Raw genomic sequence first — 22,145 nt, 5'->3', positions numbered from 1 at the left:
CATCTCAGCCTGTTCTCCCAGCATCACTACACCCATCTGTAGCAAACTTTCCACTGTTAGCTCTACACTTCCAGTCCTCTCCAACCACGACCCACAGGACCTTCAGCCACTCCAGCCTTTACTAAAACTAGACTGCTGCTGACACAGAGTCTCATGATGGGTCTCTAAAGCCAAACAAATGCCCCTAGATACTTGCAAACATCAAATTTGCTTTCTTTTTAATCCAAGACAGATACTGGTCTAGAGATTGTAAGGCTGCTCCCTTAGCCCTTTCAACTCTCCCTCCAACTCCACCTTCAAATCTCACGTGTGCTGTTGCAATCACAAGACAAACAGTGCCAGGGTGAGAACGAGAATCAGGTCAAGTAGAAAAATAAACATGGGTTAGAAGCAAGACTACTTGAAAACAAGTATCTGTTTTCTCATACATCAGTCATTTGGAGTGGAAAAAATAGTTTGGAGGACTATCCTCCATTAACTGAAAATTCTCTTTAGGGGCAGAGCTCAGAGCTCATCTCTGTACCCACATGGTGAAACATACTGAAACCATGAGATTCTATACTGCTTCAAAATGAATCTTATTAACACTTGTTGTGAATTTTAGAGATTACTGTGGTGTAACCTAGGGAACACTGGGAAAACGAAAAATCCATAGCACCTCTTACTTCAAAGCTGCTGCTGACATGGTAAGGTTGGGGGAATGGGGCAGGGACAGAAAGAAAAGAGGTGGAAGAAGACAGAAGAAAATACGATATAAGGAGACCAAACACTTTCTTCAGCCTGACCATAAACTGCAGAAAAATCAGAGGATAGCTTTGAATTTTAAAATCAGGTTCCAATGGAAAAACTCTATCAATCCCTAGCTAAAATATGCCTTAGGGCACTTCAACACAACAGGAGGGAGAAATAAAACTGCAAAAAAGAGCAGAGGCCCTCAAACATAAGGTTAAATATTGTTTAGTTTAACCCATCATCAAAATGTGGACTTTACAAGCAGCTGTATTTCCTTGGCAGACTGGAATGCCTCTATAAAGCCTCACAATAAAATAAAAAACAGCCCTCTTGTTGGTTGTCTCTTAGAAGTTCTTTACAGATTTATTTCTCAGAAAACATATAAATCATTGTCACATTTAATATACTGTACCTGCTTTTCAAAGACTGCCAAATTACAATATCAGACTAAATGCTGGATCAAATAACTACCCCTCAAGGTTCAAACCATAAAAGAATATCTCCTTTTGGTAACATTATTATAACACTCACTTCTGTTCACGGCTGCTCTTGTGTTTGTGCTCTAGATGGACTCAGACAAAGCCAGGACTTCAGCAGAATGACAACAAGCAAGCAATGTAGATAGTATCAGGTGACAGTGGCTGGATAACTGCTGCAATCTCGAGAAAGTTCCTGAGCATGCAACCTATCCTTCCAGGCTTTGCACCACCCTTTCATACTGCTTATGGCCTCTTTGGTGTAACTGAACAACTTGGTCAACCTATCTGCAAGTAGTTGTATAGGTAGACTCACACAGATGGATGGGTCTTTGGCCTTTTGACCCATCAGAAGAACCAGAACCCGTTTATTGTTCACTACCAAGACAGCTATCAGTCACTCCCACAGTGCACAGCCTGCAGTTACTAACAGGGAGTGGGCCTCTGCTGCAACCAACAGTACTATTTCGGTACGTGACGGCACTGAATCTAGCCTCATACATAAACCATACATAAAAACAGCCATACCTTAACCTTGCTACAAATTCTGTGACATTTTGCATAGCGTCTCCTCTTCCTTATCAAGGATGGTGGAGAGGATACCTTTAGTAGCAGATAAATCTCTGTAATGCAGTTATCTCCCAACTGCAGTGCACACGCATCCCAATTAATTCAGACTGGGCCTAGCAGAGCCGGCATTAAGCCAGAGCTGATAAACCTGCCAAAGTCAATCTGAGTCCTGCAATATTCCTGGGAGCCTGCACTGCAATTTCTCCTACTTGGGATTGCAGGAGGTTATTTGCCGGAGTGCAGAGCTCAGCTCTACCTGAGTCCATATGCTCATGGGATGCTGCAGCTCAGTTAATGAGGCCCTTCCAAAGCCCAAAGTGCTAGGGAGCAGGCAGAGACATTCAAGAAGCTTGAAGGCATCAGCATGGATGCAGCAGGGTTTATTAGTGCCGCTCAGCTAGACTACAAGTATCCTGGCCCTGGTACTACATTTGTGCCAGCAGAGCTCGTTCAGCACCCACAGCTCACTAAGTGCCAAAACTGCATAAACACTGCTGAAAAACAGAAAGGCTACAGCAAACTGACCAATTATTTTAGCAAGGAATAGGAAAAAAACAACAATCTTAGACGATACCCTTATTAACAGCTGTTATCCTACGTGATCTCCAGCCATTCTCTAACAAAGGTACCCTCTGTGTTACTGTTATCTGTCAAGAAGAGACAGTTTTCATCTACCCTCTAGGATTTGGTAGACTTCTTTAATATTCATAGGCATTCAGACATACAAATAAAATACACCAAAAAGGCAAGGTGTTCTCGCAGGTTCTCACAAAACCAGGTTTAAACACTTGCTCTTTCTAAGAGAAAGAAAAACACTGAACTACTTCCACTCAGTGGCCAATTCATGGTTTCCAAAGAATGAGGACAATATTTACTCATACAGTTAGATGCATCTGACAGATCAAGATATATAACTGAGAAATGTTACTACAAGAAGGAAGGCTTGCAATAGAAAAATAGCATGAGATTCTAGTAGGGATCCCTTCAAAAATGGAAAAGAACAAAGCAAATAATCTACTGCAATGCTCAGATCTGTTGCCACAAAAAAGGCAAGGAATTCCAAGAGGCCTATAAAACGTTTAGACAAAAAGGTGAACTCTAGAATTAATAACAGAATGGTAAACAGGAAGATTAATGGCACCAGAGAAAATGCAGATGGTGAAGCCCAGCCTGCAGGCTCAGCAAGACTCTGAATAGGGAGGGGGAAAAGGCAAGGTGTAAACAAGGTGACCTTCAGAGCCACTGGAATGCCTGCCAAAAGGCCAGCCAGAGGGCATCCCGAGACACAAATGTGCCATCTGGGGTAGGCTGTCTCGTGACAGCATGAACAAGATTTGTCTTTTTCAAAAACTGCAGGCAGGCAAAATGAGTAGCAGCAGAAAATCTGACCATTCATTTGAAAGGAGTACAATTAAATTCACAAGTTAGAAAACGATGCCATCTGATTTGTACAGAAAATAAGAAAGATAGGCTGCGGGATTTCTCTGAATATGGGATTTCTCTGAATATCCCCACTCACAAAGTTCTTGTGCCCACTTATAAGGCCTACGTAAGCAAGGATTGGGGGAGGAAAAACTGGTTTTCACTAAATAAATGTCCTTCTTGAGAGTTTATGCCTTTCGTTTAGAATAAAAAGGGGAAAAAAAGTTAAAAAAAAAAAAAAAGGGGAAAAAACAAACTGCAAAGCAGTCTTTTAAATCCAGGATGGTATAAATTTCCCCCATCTTGGCATAAGCCTGTTCACTCCAGATGGCATATTTGGGTCGGAAGCAGGTAAAGACTCCTCAGACACATCTCTGCGTCCAATATCTGCTTTTGCAGAGTTCCCTTGCTTGCTCTTAGTGCTTCATTGGGCCTTGAATCTCCTAATAAGCTTTGAGCACGCCTGGAAGATCTCAATTCTTTGCCTACAATATAAGTAGGAGAGAGAAATCTCCTACAACAGTTCTGCAGGGGAGCTGAGCTCTTTCAGACCTGATGCTTAAGTCATTGAGGTTAGTGAGGAAAATTAGAAGTAAATATAATCACACATTTATTAAATACGTCAATCATACCACATTGGGTGGTGCTAACAGGAGTGATGCTATCTCTAAATAAGCCTTCTATAAAGTAAGCTAAATACATTCTGTTATGATATCCAGAGGCAGGAATTTTAGGGGACCACAAGGTAAGCAACCATGTTACAGACCATCGTGGGGAAAAAAAAAACAGACCTTAGCTCTAGGAATCCAGCACAGGCAGTGAATTCAAATACCTCTTTCTTTTCAGACTGGTTCAAAGTAGATCACAGCTGAGGATTTCAGGAAAAAGCGTCCCATCCAAGTTCAGTACTAGAGTCAGTTGATTCAATGCTAAGTTTATAAGCAGACATATCTGAATTTTTTATTGTGACAAGTTGTCTATCAACTGCAATGAAGATACTGTAATGACCTCTAGTTTCACAGCATGAACGACAGGTGCTGGATAAGCTTAGGCAGCTTGTGCAAAGCTTATGCAGCCCCAGCATTGCTGTAACAGGCAGGCTAGGCTCAAGTGAACTAGTGTTTGCTGACATGAGCTGCCAGCACGGCTCTTGGGCGTATACTGGGGTACATACTGTTTTCCAAAATAGCCCCTTAATGTGGCTCTTCCAATTGCTTTTTGAACAGAACAGGAGTGAAGAGATGAAGCACACATCTGAAACACTAAAAGGGCATTGAGGAAGGAATCAGGAAGGGCAAGGGAAGAAAATAAGATGGAGGAAAGCTATTGTGTTCCTTGTCCTTGCCTACTGCAGCTAAGCTAGCTAAGCTATGGCATCTTGTTCTGAAAACCATCACAGAAAACTCTGAAAAATGAAGGCTCTGGGCCTTGAATTATCCTTTTTCAAATATTTCTCTCCTTTCTCTATTCTGCTAACAAAAAAAATGCTGTAAGCTCCTAGATCCTAAAAACACACATTCTTGGCCATTTTCCACAGCTTACAAAATACAGCAAGAATAGATGATAATGGGGGAGAAGGTGAGAGAGCCATATCAAGGGAAAATAAAGCGAAATAGAGAATAGTTTCTCTCCTCTCCTTTCCTCTGCTCAGCTTTCCTTTCCCTTTGTTCATCTAACATTGAGCCAAACTAAGCCAGAGGAGCTGCCGTGCTGGGCTACAAGATTGATGGCTGCAGGCAGACTCCACAGCGAAGAGACGGATGACTGGTCATTTCCCCGATGCTCTGAGAAACATCCATCCTTGCAGCCATGCTGAGCCCATTCGTGCTCCTTTTGAAAAGAGAGATAAACACAGGCAGCCGGAGGCATCTGAGTGTCCTTCTCCCTCAGAAGGACACAGTTATACTCCTTTGGGTTCCTGGAGAAGGTCGCTCTGTCCATCCCTGAACATCTGGCTGTGGGATTTGCTAACTCTCCCCCCCAGCAATCATCCATCTATTAGAGAACAGTGCAGGGTGGAAGAAAATGGTGAAGAGAATGGTGTGACAACCTCATCAATCTACAGCTACACGCTTGGCTATTTAGTTTTCTTTACACTATTCCTAAAATGGGGGGTAGGGGAGGGGACTGCTGGTATGAAAGAGTGAATTGTGGAAACGGCAACGTGGATTGGAGTAGGTCCTTATGACTATTAGAATGTTGTGCATGTACTAAAGCAGTAGGGAACTAATTAAGATTCAGGATTGAAAGGCAAAACAAAAAAGTTGGATGCACTCTGGTTCCATCTGTAGCACTTGCTGAGAGTTCAGATGTACTCGAGGCTTTATCTTCAGCAAAAGGCTATTTTTTTTTCCCCCGTTCAGACGTTAAAAGAAAGCTCCCCAGAAGAATATGCTGTAAGTATATTTATAGTGCCATCCCTAGTATAGCAGCTTCAGAGGCACAAGGCGCTTAATCCCGACTCTTTCTATTTAGTTAATAGTATCTTTGTTTGCTGATACTGTATTGGTCTATAGCATTGCTCACAGATACAGCCTCTGCATTTCCAGTTCTCCTGCCATGCTGCTATCTCACTTAGGCACTGAACATTACATGGCAGATGTACCCACAGCATCATTTACAAACAAAACATCACTGCAGAAATTCTTACAGCTATGAACTTCACTCTGTCAGAATAGCATATATCTGTAACCATCATTCACAGACATTTCACTAAGCAAATCATGACAATGTAAAGACATTCAGCATCTCTTAAAAATACAAAGAAATGAGCCACTTGTTTAGTGCTTCAATGTAGCTTAGTACTAACTGCATGCTACAGTTTTGAAAATTTGTGTTTTATTCCTTCATGCAATGCTTTTTACTTTAGGCCAACAATAAAAGAATTTTCTCTACAGCTTTGCAGGACATGCATAGGTTCTTAATCATGGCCATATGTGTTCCTAAGAAATCTATCCCGTACTTCCCGAGGGTAATTACACACATTCAGAAGTCCATCATAAGAGAAGTTTTCATCTTTTCTCCTACATCAAGAACCACAGCTCTAGCTGATGTAAATTGTCACTCACTATAGACTTTAATGGAACTGTATACACCTACAGCTGCTAAGATCGTGGCCCTAAATCATCTTGTCAGTTTAAGGGGAAATCATGCTCCAAGTGCACCCTAAGTGAGATCTCTGGTCTGGAAGACGTCACATAGAAAAGCCATATGTATCTGTTCTGCACTTTATTCCTCTCCAAACGTGCATTGCATCAACCCTCTCTCTCCACCAAGGTGTTTATTATTGAGAATGGACTTCATGGCAAATGCCAGTGATGTCTGAATTCTAAAGCATAAAATATCTGTAGTTTATTAGGAAATCAAATACAAAACACAGGGAATACAGAAATGATTTGAAGTCCACTAAAAACATGCTTAATACCTTGACAACTGCAAGGGTGCAAAATGTTTACCCCAGAGAATGGGAATAACAGACAAAACATCCACCAGGGAAGGTGGTGGAAGGTGCAGGGATGAGGGAGAGGACACCACCGCAATCTTCGTTCTACTCTCAGCAAATCTGTAAGTCTTGGGTTGTAAGATCTCACACTAGACTTTATATTAATATTTATTGCTCTTCACTTTCTATATGCACCAGAAAAACTTCACCTGCTAGAATTTTTATAATATTTCAAACTATAAAACAATTTAATTTGCTATATGCCAGGAGAACAATAAAATTGAAGAAACCTTTTTTAAAAGTCATATTTTGAATGCACTGACATTCTATAATGTTTAAGTAATTCCTACATTAAACAGTGCACACATTCTCTTAAGTGGTAAATCTAGTAGCCCAGTGATTTTATGGGGCTCTATCTTGCAAGATCCTCAGTACTAAACCTGCAAGTTTGGTCCAAACAATTCTTCTATATGTAGATTTGATTTTAAGCATGTGACAAGTCCCACTAATTACTTAAAGATCACTCATTCTTAAAGACTCAGGTGCTTTTCTCATCTGGGGTTAGACAGCTTGGCATCTTAGAAGACTAAGCTGTGGGGACATGATCCTATAAAGCCCTGTTCATGTGATTACCAAAGAACTCCATGGATTAATCACACAAACGCACAAAATAGGTCCTACACATTCAATAGAGAATACACATTTCATAGGATCTTGTGTCCAGTACACATCTGAACTATTCTTAGGTTTCACAGAAGTCTCTTTGCCAACACAGCTTATTGTTTTTAAGGAATTTGTACTGGCAAGAAAAGTGCCAGGAGGTTTGCTGGTAAAGCTGATCAGGTTAAGCTCTAGCTGCAAGCTTGCCACAGGACAGCTTCCCACTGTCCCTCCACTCTGATGGAGAGCAGTTGATTTGTGCCACAAGTGAAACAAAACCACTGGTAGCAGTAGTTCCCCAGGTACCTCCCCCAGGGTCCTCAAAGCCCTTTCTTTTGCAGGTCCGGAGGGGACTGCTTTGGCAACCCATGTCTTTCCCCCCGGCACCTGCTCAAAGAGCACTGACACACTTTTTCAAAGCCACCTCTTCTCAAAGAAATAATATAATCTTACCCTAAGCTCACCTACAATTCCCCCTTATTAAGGTTAAAAAGTATTTATTTCAGAAATAAATAATTCTAATGGTTACTTAGAGACATCAATGTTAACTTCATAGTAAGGGGATAAATCCCACAGCATTTTCTCTCTCCAGCAGGAATAATGTCTCCTAGAGACACTGCATTCACAATGAGGCTTTGGCAGCTTAGGAAGCACACGCTGAAAAACCTCTTCACAAAGATGCTTCCCAGCAGCCCAATGTGGGTCAAACACAGAGTAGCCAAGAACAGTGGAAGAACAAAACAATGGACTGGATAACACAGAAAGGGGGATAGGGCCACATGTAAGCACCCGCACAAGCAGCCTCAGGTATCTCAAGCCAATACCATCTCAGCTGCCTCCAAGCTTTCCATACACCAGTCAGACTGCAAAGAGTCTGAGTTCATCGCACAACTGACTCCTTCAATTTAATGGCCTGCTACAGTAATCTAGTTGCCCCAAATCATTTTCAAAATAGCCTGACTCCAAAGTCACCTAACTCCATTTTCACAAATACATTAAACACGCCAGTGGAAAAACTACCTTCAAGTGGCTGCCAGGCTTCTGAACTCACAACAGCCTTGTGTGGGGTCACCATGTATAATCTACGTTCTCACTCTCAGGGACAACACTCAGAAAGACAAAGATTTAACAGTTTCCAAAATTGCTTTATCTCATTTAGTTGCTACTTCTGCCTTAGCCTAACCACTAACTGCTAGAGCCAGAGGGGTCTGGCTTCAATAGGCTTTTGATCAAAATCCAGAGAGGTTCCAAAGCCCAGTGGCTTTTGCAAGCAGCTTTCTCCTAATTATGCAAACTAGCTGAGCCACACCAGAACCAAGAGTAAACGCAGGTAATTCATGTGAGCAGTCTTAGCTAATCAACACAGTTCTCACAGTAAAACTGTGCATATAAAATACTTGTAGTGACCTGTTCCAGATCCCGCAACTGAAAGAGAAACTATTTACACAAAGTTAATCCTGTTAACTCTAGTAGTGTAACAGCAAAATGGAGCAGCAGCGATGTTTTTGTTTTCTTGGCTGGACTATTTATAGAATATTACTTGGTTTTCTAGAAATGAGTCCGTTTTATACCTGCAAAATCATGAAATCCCATTTGAGGGGAATATACATTCAATTTCATCCTTAAACCCACTGAGCTAAATTAGACTAAGAGCTTGTACCTTAGTACACATGACAATGTTCAGCAAGGACAATACATGAACTAAAGGAAAAGACGGACGTTACCTCAACCATGGCAGTGACATAAGGAGTACAGCAGGCTAAGTTGCCAGTGGCCAAAGTGAAGCAAGCAGAGTTTACACTGCACAGAACTTGAGATAACTTCCTAAGGTTTAAGCTGCTCAGCCAGTCCTATGAAAACTGACTCAACAACTCACCTACACTGAGTCTCTTTATTTGTTTAAATGGGTGCGTACCAAATTACTTGTTGTCTTGGCCATCATAGTACACATATGCCCAGGTTTTGCACTGGCATTGGTACACTTTCATCAGCAGCTTTGAAAGGCTACATGCTGATGGCCAAAATGCTTATTAATGGCACTTTAAAGGCTTGGCAAGTAGTAGATTACATTCATACATTCCTTTTTATTTAAAGATCTCCCCTATTCCTCCCAAGCTCTCTAAAAAGATTTATTAGCTAACAGTTAGGCACTTCTCTGAAATAGACAAATAAGACAGATGTTTTTAGGACCTTGGTTTTAAACACTGAAAAACTGAGAGAAAATGAAATATTAAAGAGATATTCCACTGCCCTTTGCACAGTACGGTGTAGTGGCAATATAAGTAAGGGGTTGTGTGGCAGAACTTTAAGAAATGAGGAGATTGGCACCTCCAATGCAGACTGGCAACGGGACAAAGATATTTCATTGCAGGACTTCCTCATTGTGACTCCATGTCAGTGAATACATGCAAGAAGGGACAGGTTCTCCAGTTTTCTTAGCGCCACATGAGAAAAGGAAAGCAAACTATCTGGCTAGAGATTCAGATTGCCAAAAGTCCAAAATGTTGGAAGCATTAAAGGGTAGTTGATGAGATGGAATAGAGTCTGGTTATGTGCCCCACATTGATGCGTTTTGTCTTGGTGACAGAAAGTTATTTTTTCTAACCTTAATCATAGCTCAGTGTGTAAAGGTCACAGAGCAGCAGCTCTTTCCTGTGGTGCCATGTCCTGCTGTGAACAGTCTGAAGGCAAGATTAGTGCAGAATTGGAGCCTACTGTTTTTATCTGTGGCATTGATGAACTCATCTGTAAGCTGCAGGCTTATCTGATGAATAAACACCTACATAAATCGAGGACAATGCACAGGTACTTTGCTGGATAGAAAGCCAAAAAAAAAAAAAAAAATGGCCCAGCAGAAATCAATATTTACCTTGGTATAAGTAAAAGCTAGAGGTGGTAAACAATGAATTTCCCCCACCCTGTTTTCATGACAGATTCCCAATTTGCTAAAGAAATGATCAGAAGAAAAGCTGGGCTGTTAAGGAGGGATTCCTACAGTGCTGATAAATGTTCCTTCTCACGTGCTGAAGTTTATTATTTTAGCCCTAATTTAAAAATATACGTATCATAATGTAAATCTTCAGTTTGTCCCAAAGAGATAAGAACATAGGTATATTAATCCAACCTGAGGATTCAGCACAGCTACTGTGCAGATGCGCACTGTAACACCACGTGAGAACTGATGCTTATCCACTATCTCTGCCACAAAAATAAGTATTTTTTAACTTCTACATGGGGTACAAAAAACGTTGATGGGAGTAGGTGAAAATGAGATCCACTCTATTTATACCAAAACCTCCAGGACAGCTGTGGGAATTGCACAGTAAAATTCTTTGACATGAATTATGCAGCATCTTCAAACATGAACCTCACCACTGTCTACAGTCTCTGAGATTGAGCTATTTGACATCTCACTTAATTTTTGCCAAACGTTTGACATAAATACCCCACAGAACTGTTACTTTGGCACCCCCTACAAAAATCAAATCCCATTTACAAAAAAAAAAAAAAAAAGAGTTAAAAATAACCTATTCCTGCCAGAGAAGAAAAGTGTTAAACGTTGACTCACGCAGTAGGCTCAGTCACTCTCCTACCCTAGTTTTACAAGCAGCGAGTTCCATTCATTTCTGCAGAGGTGACTCCTGACCTACTTCAGTGTACGTGGACCAGAGTCAGGCCTCGTCCTTACAAAAAGCACACTATTCACTGCTCCCTCTGCTGGCCCTGCAGCACCACCTGCTTCTGCCTGAATACAGAAGCAGATACATGCAGAGCCCATCTCCAATCCTATCACAGTGAAATATCTAGCAGGTGTAATCAGGAATTTCTAAATGAAAAGGAAAAAAGAAAAATCCTAAACTCACAATATCTTAAAGTACTAAAGAGTACACTGTAAAAGATATGCAGCGTAATGTTGCAAGCCCAAGTACTTATATATACAGATATACTTGAGTATAAAGCAAATTTCCAAATACAACTGAATCCCAAGAGTTTGGAGAGAAGACAGCAAACGACAACACAGCATCTGGTAACAGGCAGTGAAACTCCTCTTACATGAAGAAACTAGATCAAGGCACCAGAGAATAAAAGTTGTAAAAGTTGCACCTATCTGCTGGCTGCTTGTGTCACATCTGCCCTACATTTTGATTTCATCACAGAAAATGTTTATAAAAACTACAGAAAGTAAATAACAGTAATATTTTAAAACAAAATAGAACTCAAACAGCTATCCACAGAAGTATCTTTGGTAAAGTCAGATCTGCAAAAAGCTGTCCAAAGTCAGAGCAATTGTTCCTCTGATATTATGTTCCTTTCAGGAATTTCTTCTCTAAATTTCACAGAAGCACTCTACTTTGGCACCAGAATTATCCTGCCAGTTCTGATCCTAAGTTAATCTTCATGGATTTTAAAGAGGGGCCATAAAACAGAGACAAATTTTATCCCTTAATCACAGAGAAGTTTCCATACCTGTTACATAACAGCAAAACTTTACGATAAAAAAGCGTATTTCCATACAGAGCTCATAGGGAAACAATACTGCTGTCTGGCAATAGTAAACAAGAACTAGCAAGTAATTGCAGAAGTAGTAAAAATGTGTAGAAAAGCATTGAAATTGAAAGTGAAGCTGGTCAATATTAATTGGCCCATCTGAAAAAAAATGTGAAAGGGAAATTCTCATTAGTGTTTTGAACTATTTTTAGGCTCGGATGTTTTTGAGGGACACCGGACATGTCAATAAGGGAAAGAGTATGGAGCTCAGGAGAACTGAGTTATTTCTGTGTTCTTGGTTTCTACTGGAAACAGCTGTTCCATAAACCTCTGTTTAGATCCTCATACAAGTGATTTATTTTCTTTGCAGTTTATTTCTCCATTTTAGAATAGAAGGACTTTCTTTGTATATTTTTATATTTGGACTGTATTAACTGCTACAGTGTGCAGATAGTATAAGACTACTTCAAACTGATCCCCAGGATAGTGGTCTAACAAGTTGCTTGAGTCTCTAGATGCTATCGTATAAATGATAGTAATGCTAATTCTGCTCTGTGCTTTTTAATTTCAGCTTAACATTATCTTAGTGAAGTGCTCCACCTTGAAGAGCACTGATCTCCACGGATAGGCTGAGCATCGTCTGCAAGAGCTGAGGGCACTTGGCACTTCCCACGATAAACACAGTACCTTCTACCGTCAAGCGCAGTCTCTACAAGGTAAGTTGAGATGTGTGGAAGAGATAGTAGCTTATCTGCAAGGAATCCGTTCATTTGTTCATAATCACAGAGGTGTTTCCCGGACTACAACAGATCAGGCATTGTTTAAGAGCCATCTGAAAATCTGGTCTTGATTGAACGTGGTCCATCACAGCAAAAAAAATATTTTTGCTTATTTCTACTACTTCAGAATTGTTAACTGGAAAAAAAATTGGCTATTTCTGCAGTTCAGCTGAACGCTACCCAGAGGTAAGTAAGAGGATGAACCCTAACACAGCTCAGTCTCACCAGAGAGCAGCACACACAAACTGTACTCCACAGTCACTAAATGGATGGGAACACTGCCAGCTCTAAGACCTCTCTATCACCTTTTGGAGTTAAAAATCAAAGGGCAGGAACAAACTGAGACGAGAACTTTCCAGCCATATTCTCTACAATTGCATAGCACGTGAAACACTTAAAGTCCTGTGTTCGTGCATGTAGGTACACATCTATATTTAGCCATCTTGTAAAACTGAAGTGGGACACTATCAATTTAAATTCCAGAGTTCGCAGCCATAGGCATCCTGTCTGTTGTCATTTACATAGCTGCAAATCTTGTGTAATACCCAACTGTCAGCAGGGTTTACTGTAGGTAATACCAGTTTCACAATGTTGATACCTGACCCAACACAGAATCATGCTATCACCCAGTACCACAAAACCACTAAGCATGTTGGGCAGAAAGCAATTAAGATTTCAAAGGTGCTTGGGTGTAATCAGGGCATAACCTTTCTTCTATTTCAAAACCTCATCTTTCCAGTGCTCTGATATTACTAAAGGCCAGAACTCTATTGCTTGCCTTTGTGGCACTTGCAATTCAAGGTGATGGTAGCAAAGTTGAAAATCCTCCTCCCTTTCCTGTAAGATAACAGGCTAAGCAGCTCAGTCCAAGTCTCTCTCTCCCATTCCCACACGAACCATACAGAGGATCTCTGCTCTGCTCTTCCTCTCTTAAAAGGCAGGAGAACAACCAGGTAAGGAGTGTGTGTGGTAGCACAACCTGCTTTCAGTCCTCTCACTGTTCCAATGCCATGCAAATACCACTGCCCAGTTTTGCAGGCAGCTAGGCTTGCCCAAACTTGGTTTAACAGAATGAGGCAGAGACCTAGTTTCATGAACATATCAACACCTAATAACTTTAGCTCTCTGTAACACCTCACATCCATTACAATGATGAAAACTTGGCTGCTCTTGAGACATAATGTTTGGTTCCAATGATATGAATTGCTACTGAAATACAAATACTAGTTCACGTGAAATTAAATGCCAGGAATACTTAGAGTTATTCATAAAGGTCTGATAATAATATTGACTGTATTGTCATTGAGGCAGTTACCATAAGTAAGCTTTGGCAATACTTTATTTCTATCATATATCTATTGGCTATTGGAGTAGGATGCTTAGAGTGTTAACTGCTACTTTGCTAGGGCTATCCATGCACTTAACATAGAATACAGTGGCAGAGGAAAATGGACATGTAAAGGCTGCATCAGCAACCTCTATTCCAGTGTTCTGATATACACAGCTTTAGCTGTAACTATTCTTAAAATGGAACACTTCACAAATAAGAGCAACAAATAAAGACAGTAAAAGCACCATGTTCTACTAGGACGAAAGCAGGAACTGACCCCAAGAAAAATATTACAGTGCACCTGCATTTTACAAAAAAGAAAGCAACAACAACAACAAAAAAAGCAGGATACTGTGTTGGAATACAATCTACGGGAAACAGAAAACACTGCAACATTTTCTTCATTAAATTTTGGTAATACCAAATATACCATAGCTGCAAAGTACCAACACTGCAAAATTGTATTGCAACTATAAACCCTGAATTAGTACTACATGTACTTACTAATAAATCATTAGTATTATACTAATATATACTATTATATATTATACTCCTAAGTTACTAGCAAGACAATACTTCAAGCTATCTATTGACCAACTGCTGACAAGCTATGACTTACTAAACAAAAATTCTAGGTCTTTTATCTCCCAGATTATCTAGAACTCTTAAACTTCTGGACACAACTCATCTCTGTAATGAACCTCTCCAAAAGCCCAAACAAGCATTCATATCCTCTTCTTTTTCCTCTGACTGCTGGATTAGAAACTTCTGAAGCCAAGATTCTTTTCTATAACTTTGTAATAGAATTTTATTAAAAGTGCATCTGAAAAATAAATCTTAAATGTAAAAATATTTTACAAAAGTACAACTTAAGAAAAATAAGATTTAGCCCAAATCTGATGTTGTAGAATTGCACTGCTTGCATGTATTATATAACATATAACCAACTCTCAACAGTCTCCTAAAAACTAGCTACTTCACATTAACCCAGCACAAGCAAGCAAATAGTGATCTACTACTGAGAACAGCTCTAAGTCAAGATGAGGATATCCAAGACCAAGGTACAGTGAAACTGAAATATTTAGATGAGATTCCGTCCAGATTTATTTTATATGTCCTACATCATCACTGTGCTTCTAAGGGATTATAAATCACCATCGCCATATCTGCACCCCACACGGTCACCAATTGTTTAACTGAGGAATAAAGAGGTCAGCAGGAGATAGATTCCTAGGTTCAGTGCTAGACTTTATCTCAGTGATCCCCTTCAAAAATATACAGCATTTCTACAATTCATGTTGCAAATAAATTAAACCTTTTCTTCTAAAATTGTCAAAAGTTACCTTTAAATTAAGTTCCAATGTTTTCTGTAGATCATATACTTTCAAATTCAAGAAAGGAAAAATCCCATTTTGCCTGGTAAGACTACTCCAGATATGCACAGATGGATTGAAATTATTTCATGGTGTAACTGATAAAGAAAGTTAATCACTAGATAGAAATTGGTTGGAAAATAGATTTAAATGGCAGAGCAATATAACTTGCCTTATTTGGCTGCCACTGGCAATGCAACAACAGTAGCACTCTTGAGATGCAGAAGAAATGTTTATAGCAGGGAAAACAACACAGAAGCAGACATGCTGAGGTCTCTTTATCTGATAACTTTGTGGTAATTGCCTTTCATGCCCTGTGGCAAGTAGGATGCACTAATTTGGCATTCAGTGAGTACAGCACAGAAGCATAATGCAAACAAAGAAGAATCTAACTCCACACTACTGCTTTGCCTTACTAAATTACCAAGGCACAACAGCATTTGCAACATCAAAAAAGAGTGAAGTAGAGATTTCTGTGGGTCAACATCATCCTCTTCCTCAAGTTCAGTTTCACTGACATCTGAGTAACCTGACTTGATTTCAATAGATCTTTTTGGCTGGCTTTGCTATGAGGTCTAGTTCTATCTATTGGCTGAGCTTTCATCCTTAGTCTGCACCCCAACAGAGCAGACATTTCTTCGTTTTGTCCAACTGCCTGCTCGCATCTGCCAGCCTGAAGTCTTCAAACACCTGTTTCTACCAACGTCAACAAGAATTTTGCCTCTGATTTTACTGGGTTTACAGCTTGTCCATTTACTGCTTCTTTCTTCCCTTTCATTCACCACTGCATAGAAGCAAAGTTATCAATATTGCTGTGTACAGCTCAGTTCCCAGACGCCTTTTTTCTGTCAAATAGGTTTATTTTTAAACATTCTTAATTTACATTTTAGAGATCTCCTCTATTTTTTAAACTGGTAGTGTCTCACCTCTTAAAAACCACATACAGCTGTGCTCTCCCTCTTTCTCGTAACAGCTGACCCAAAGACAGCAAACCTTTATTACTAACTGCAGGGAAGAATGCACAACACTACTTTCTTCCTGACAGCTGCAGTTCCTCCACATCTGCTTTACAGTCACTCGCTCAGCATCCAGATTCATCACTTCATACAGCTTAATTGTGTGGGAAGAATACCAAGGACAATAACAGTGAAAGAAGAACAGACTAAGGTACACACATAGGTATACACACATATACAAATGTGGCGTAATTTTCACCACATAATAATCTTTGCTAATTCTTATTTCCTGTTTCAGGAAATAGATTTCAGGTCACACCCCTGGTCCTTTTATGATAAATCTTTTCAGTGTAACGTTCTTCACACACAGTGGTCTCCACAAAATCTAGTTGGCAGATGCCAGAGGAAGATTATGTATTAATAACACACTGAGGCAGTAAATGGCAAAAAAACTGATCATTCACATCCTTATACACTTATTTGTGGATGCCCAGGATTCACTCCTACGGAAGGTAAATTCAGCTCTCATTTCATTTAGCACAAGCCGTCCACATTTCTGCTAGGCATGAGTTAAGTACAGAGTTTAGTGTTTGCTGTTACAGCAAACTGAGTTAAGGTGCAATAAACAGTAAGAGAAATGGATGGAGAGGGACAAAGATGGAGTCCAAGGTCTAAATGCCAGGTTTGCGTGTATACCAGCTGCTCTGCAGCACAGGAGAGAGAGAGGCAAACAAATACGTACCAGGTTTAATTTCCAGCAGCTTCAGCCTGGAATCCTCAGGAGGATGCAAACGCCTCTTTTTGCGCCAGCAACGTGCCGGGTATGTGTACAGCTGACCTGGGGCCAGGCCTGAAAATTAAAGGCAAGAAATAAAACAATCATATTTCAGTCTGTAAACCACAAAGCACTGTCTCTAGCATCTTTTCCCTTGTCCTTTCAGTGTCTCTTGTTAGAGGATTCAATCCTGCAAACTGTGATGCAGAACTATGCACTCAAGGTATCCAGCACTCCGGAGGCTCCTTGGCACCTCTGGGGATCAGGCCTACAGAGAATCTGGGTCTCACTCGTACACTTCACTCAGCTCACTGAAACCAGAGCTGCACATAAATAATTTGTGATTCCTTCAGGGTAAATAGAATTTCAGCCTCTCTTGGGTCACAGGGAGATGTCTCCTCCACGGGCAGAGAAAGTGCCTTGGGAGAGAAGAGATGAAGTTCCGACACACAAATCATAAGGCCCTGGTATGCAGACCAGCTCAGAAAACGTCTTCTGAGTGAAAGCAAACAAAAAATCCATGTAGGTCTGGCTACTGGGACTTGATATTTTCACTTGAATTCTGGACATTTGTTTAAAAAGAGATCCTTTATTCTAGATATTACCTTCCTCATGCCCACATCCTGAATTAGGGAGGAAATACAGCAGTAATGTTTATATTACTGCATGCTCCATTGATTCACATTTGGTGTTGCTGGCCTCTGAGCTGCCCTGGCTCTCATGATAGGCATCCCTTAGCCAACACTCAAGCTATGCTTTGTTCTCTTGTATTCAGGACACAGCAGGGCCCTGTGAATGCACTGCTACTAAGAACACAGAAGCACACTGACAAGTTACTGCCCCAGTTACTCTTGATACCCAACAAGATCCAGAAATGCTGGAAGAATGTTGTTCTCGCCCCTGCTTCCGTTGACCTCTCTGTCTGCCACTTCTGCTTTTACTCTTCTGCCTTCTGCTGTTATTCCTGAAGGGGCTACTGAGCACAACTGAAGTTCCAACCCCACTGCCCTCAGAAAACAAATAAGACCACATAAGAGAGAGGACATTACTAATGTTACCATATCTGAAACAGTACCAGCAGTAAACAGCTGGACATCATTAAGGCAGCACGAGTAAAGCAAATCAGTTCAAGAACAGCAGGATGGCTTGCTCTCTGCCATTCCCTCTGAGACAGCCCAGAGAGCGTATGAGCTCTAGAACAAAGCTGATTCATTGAGTCAGATGCAGATAACACAAGAAAAAAGACAATATACTGTCACTAGGAAAAAAAAAAAAAATAAGAGACACGCATACACCAAATTTATTCACCCTAAGGGTATGGGCTAATCACGTTCTGCAAGCTTTTGGCTTGAAATAGTTGAGCTGTTGGAGATGCCAGTTCAGACTTCAACGATTTCCACCTGCTTCCTGGCCTTGGTGCATAAATGGAGCATCTACATCATACTGCCTGGGTTTGGCCAAATGATGGAATGTTCGCAGAGGTCCTGGCTGCCCGAGGTCACAGTGCAGGCCCAGGGCTTTGCACATCCTCTTTTGTCACTGCACAGATTCCTAGGCATTATGCCCAACACAACAAGGATGCGTTTTGGTGAGCAGCACATGTGACTGTTTTAAGGATAAAATGTGAATAACCAGTACTTCTGCAGTGCTTGACACGTTTCTACATGGCATTTTGCAAACATTAACCACTGCAAACAATTGCTATTATGGTGGGGTGGATTGTGCCTGCTCTGATGTGAGTCATTAAAGAGGTGGAGGCAAGATGCCTCACCCTTTCACAGTAGGTTTTGTTCAAAAATTTGCTCACAGCATTGAAAAGCAGGGTTGTTAGGCTAAGGAAACAGGACAGAGAATCAGCCTTCCATTGCACAGACCTCCAGAGAGGAGAGATTTGAATGAAGTGGGCACCATTGCTTTGAACATTTCTCCCAGACAGAGCAAAGCAAGGATCCAATGCAGTTTTGAGATAATATCCATTAACATGGGTTCAAGTATTGTGAACTCACATATGAATTGGCAATTCTGGATTCAGCCAAGACACTGAATGCCAACTGCAAATGCTGAAAGGCCAATGAGAAACACAGCAGGTATCCTTGAATAGATGAAAGTGGAGAATTCTCCTCCCTTGGGGAAATGCAGCCCACTCCAGGTGGCAGATAGGCTCCTAAGTTCCTCCAACACCAAAATCCATGGTTGTGGAGGTTTTTTTCCCCCATTTGCCTTTAGACAGTATTTCAGGTCAGGGATACTAAATGAGAGTGAATCCAGCACACAAGACAGATACCAAGAAGGCTGGTAGAGAATTTCTGGAGATGTTCAGGTCTCTCTATTCCTATTTGCAATATCCTTGCTCATTAACACACAGCCATCCAGTAAAATAAGACAGATATCAAGCCTCATCTTGATTCAAACTCATTAGATACTATCTTCAATCCTTTGCCCTGACACCTATATGCCTCCATACTGCCTCATGTGAAGCATGGACCATTGACTGTTTACACAGAGGAGAAGCAATAAAAAAAAGGGTCTGTTCTGAACAGAATCTAGCCCCTGCACAGTTGATCTTGCAGGGCACATGAGAAATAACACTTATGCATGTCTTACTGTCTTGTCTTCAGTCCTAGCTGAGCTGTCTCTCCCTCTGGGGCCTTATAGGGCAACCAGAGAAGGTTCCAACCATTTGCTTATAGGGGAAATAGCAGAACCTGCAGTGAGTTATGTTGTTTATCTCATTAGTGTAGGAGAGCCATAACTCAAAGCTCTTGTGAAAGGCTGGGGGAGGAGGAGAGAAGAGGGAGGGAGTTATGTGCAGTATTGTGTGAAATTAACCCTGAACTGTTCATCATGAAATGCAGTTTTCTGACTCCTTTAACAAAGAGGATGGTGAGAAACCAGGTTAATAGACTGAGATCCCAACTCTCCTCTGTTTTTCAAACTCTCTGTAAAAGAAAATAGTTCCTGGAGCTTTGCCATTTGTCTTTATGCAGTTTTTCATGTTATGGATAGTAAATGGCAATTAACATAGCATACAGGATGGATACTACGGTGGCTGACAAAGAATTCTCGGAGATGTTCAGTATGAGCATAAGTACAATGTCTATAGCCTGAAAACAGAGATGCTGAAACTAAACAAGGATGCTCTGACCCACCATAACGATACTACAAGAAATAGATGATGCAAAGAGACCCAAGGGAGCACTAAATGGGCTAATAAAAATCAAGAAAGAGGAAAGTAAATATAGGGGAGGAGGGCTGCTTCATTTTGCACTGATTATTCTAAATTAAAATAACAAAAGCATCAGATTTGGTGGCTGCAACAAATGCAGAAAGCCTGATTCACTTAAGACTCTCTATGAGGAATTTTCTACCATTAGTTCCCACTGGAGCCACTGACTCTTTTGCAGGGGAAGCCACAGGAAAGTTCAGTATCAGAAGTGAGCAAAAAAGATTTGCACAGCGCATTTGCCAAAGGTTGTCCAGAGAACTAGTGACAGAGCTCTTGGCTCCTGGTGTGATGCTGTAACTCTTCTAGGATGATTTCCTCTCTAAGTGCAGAGACACCAATGAGACCTACACAATACTATGTTTGTTTATCTTTGTAGCAAGTGCTCTTGCCAAAACATCATTTGTGTATATAGTGGATGTATACGTGTTTATTACTGAGCTCACAAGGATTAAAAAGCAGCACCTTACTCATAACCTGATGTTACAAGAACAAAAATTGCAGAGCCAAAGTGATTAACCAAAAAGAAAAAAGGAAAAAAAAAAAAAAAAAAAAAAAAAAGGAAACCTATCTTTGCAAAAGCATAATCTCTTAGGAATTAGGAGATTTCAGATTTTAAAAAAAAAAAAATTAACGTGGTCATAAACCACATTTAGCAGTCTCAGATTACTGAAGTAGTTTTGGCAGCTGAGATATTCTTAGGATATATTTAACACTGGTAAAACACCCGCTGTCTCCTGCAACAGAAGTGGCTGCATTTTGCTACAGTTTTCTGGTGGTACTGCAAGACCATAGAACACCTACTTTGAGTATTTTAGGAACAGGAGCAGCGCAAAGATCTGTCCCTCTATCCTAGATATGTCCCTTCCTATCCTAGGAAGCATTTCAGATAAGCACCCTTCAGAGGCATGAGTTGCTTTCCAAGTCTGCTCACAGGAGGGGAGGCAAGTGTCCTTTGTGTTCCTCCTGCTACAGCTGCAGCGAGTTAGTCAGTGGAGGAGGTAACAGCAGCCTGCATCTATCCACAGTTCCAGGTTGGATATTTGGTTTTCTTTTTTTTTTTTCCAGTATGGTTTACAGGAATTGACAAGGATATGTGGACATGATCAGTGCCTGTGTACACTTGACCCCTTCCTACCTGGATCTCCATTATGCACTGGAGGGGGGGGAGGGGGGGGGAAGAAAAAACACAAATCCACTCCTGTATTGTCAGAAAATTCATGCCTGTGCTAACTGTGGATCAGATACTCAGCTGTACTCCAGCAAAATTTTCACTGGGTTTCAGGATTTCTGTTTAAGTAACATCAAGCCTTTGAACTGGTGATTGTCCTCTGCTTTCAAAACAAGGATTTCAGATGGATGTATTCTAACAAAGGAAAGACTGACCAAAGCCTGCTAAACTAATGGTGACCTTTCCCCCATTGGAAAGAAACTTAGCCAGAGGTCTTTGAGGATGTATATTAATTTTTTTCTGCAGCTGAGAAAACTGAGACTCCAGAGCTGATATCCAAACTTGTCCAAAATAGAACTAGAAGTTTACCTACATTTCTAATCATCAGAACAAAGTTCATTCCAGTTGCTGGACTCTCCTGTATTTCACCTCCACTATATGTACTTCCTAATGAAACCCTTTATATTCAGCATTCACCTGAGACTTCCTCCTCCGCTTCTCCACCCTGAACATAATTTCAATCCTGCTTAGAACAGGGCATTGTGCCTTCTACAGACTGGGATCAATAGCATTAGAAGAGCTACAGTGATACAGTCTTAGAAACTACCATGTCAGGCACTTCTTCGGGTAAGAGAGAATAATTAGGATCAGCTCTCTGCAGTTACCAAAGGAAATCCCCCGCAGGCACAGAGGTTTAGGCAGCTTCTCTTCTGCGTGGCCTGTAGCAGGTTTGAGTTTCTATTAATTA

At 40.8% G+C, this 22,145-nt stretch overlaps 1 protein-coding gene across 9 annotated transcripts in view; it reads right to left on the bottom strand.

Annotated features, from left to right (window-relative positions):
- The window catches only part of DPF3 (double PHD fingers 3), a 173,865-nt gene that overhangs the window by 66,241 nt on the left and 85,479 nt on the right, over positions 1 to 22,145 (bottom strand). For all 9 annotated transcript variants that reach the window (XR_008208811.1, XR_008208812.1, XM_052692202.1 and 6 more), the window contains one exon: positions 16,971 to 17,078. Coding sequence is in view for 7 of the 9 variants with exons in the window: in XM_052692202.1 (XP_052548162.1) it covers positions 16,971 to 17,078 (108 nt within the window). In the remaining 2 variants the exon portion in view is untranslated. The remainder of the gene's footprint in view (positions 1 to 16,970; positions 17,079 to 22,145) is intronic.

Source organism: Tympanuchus pallidicinctus, unplaced genomic scaffold (genome assembly GCF_026119805.1).
Source record: "Tympanuchus pallidicinctus isolate F22 unplaced genomic scaffold, pur_lepc_1.0 scaffold3, whole genome shotgun sequence".
Classification (NCBI taxonomy): Eukaryota; Metazoa; Chordata; class Aves; order Galliformes; family Phasianidae; genus Tympanuchus; species Tympanuchus pallidicinctus.
The sequence above is the reverse complement of the archived record's forward strand: the minus strand, read 5'-3'. Positions and strand labels throughout refer to the sequence as shown.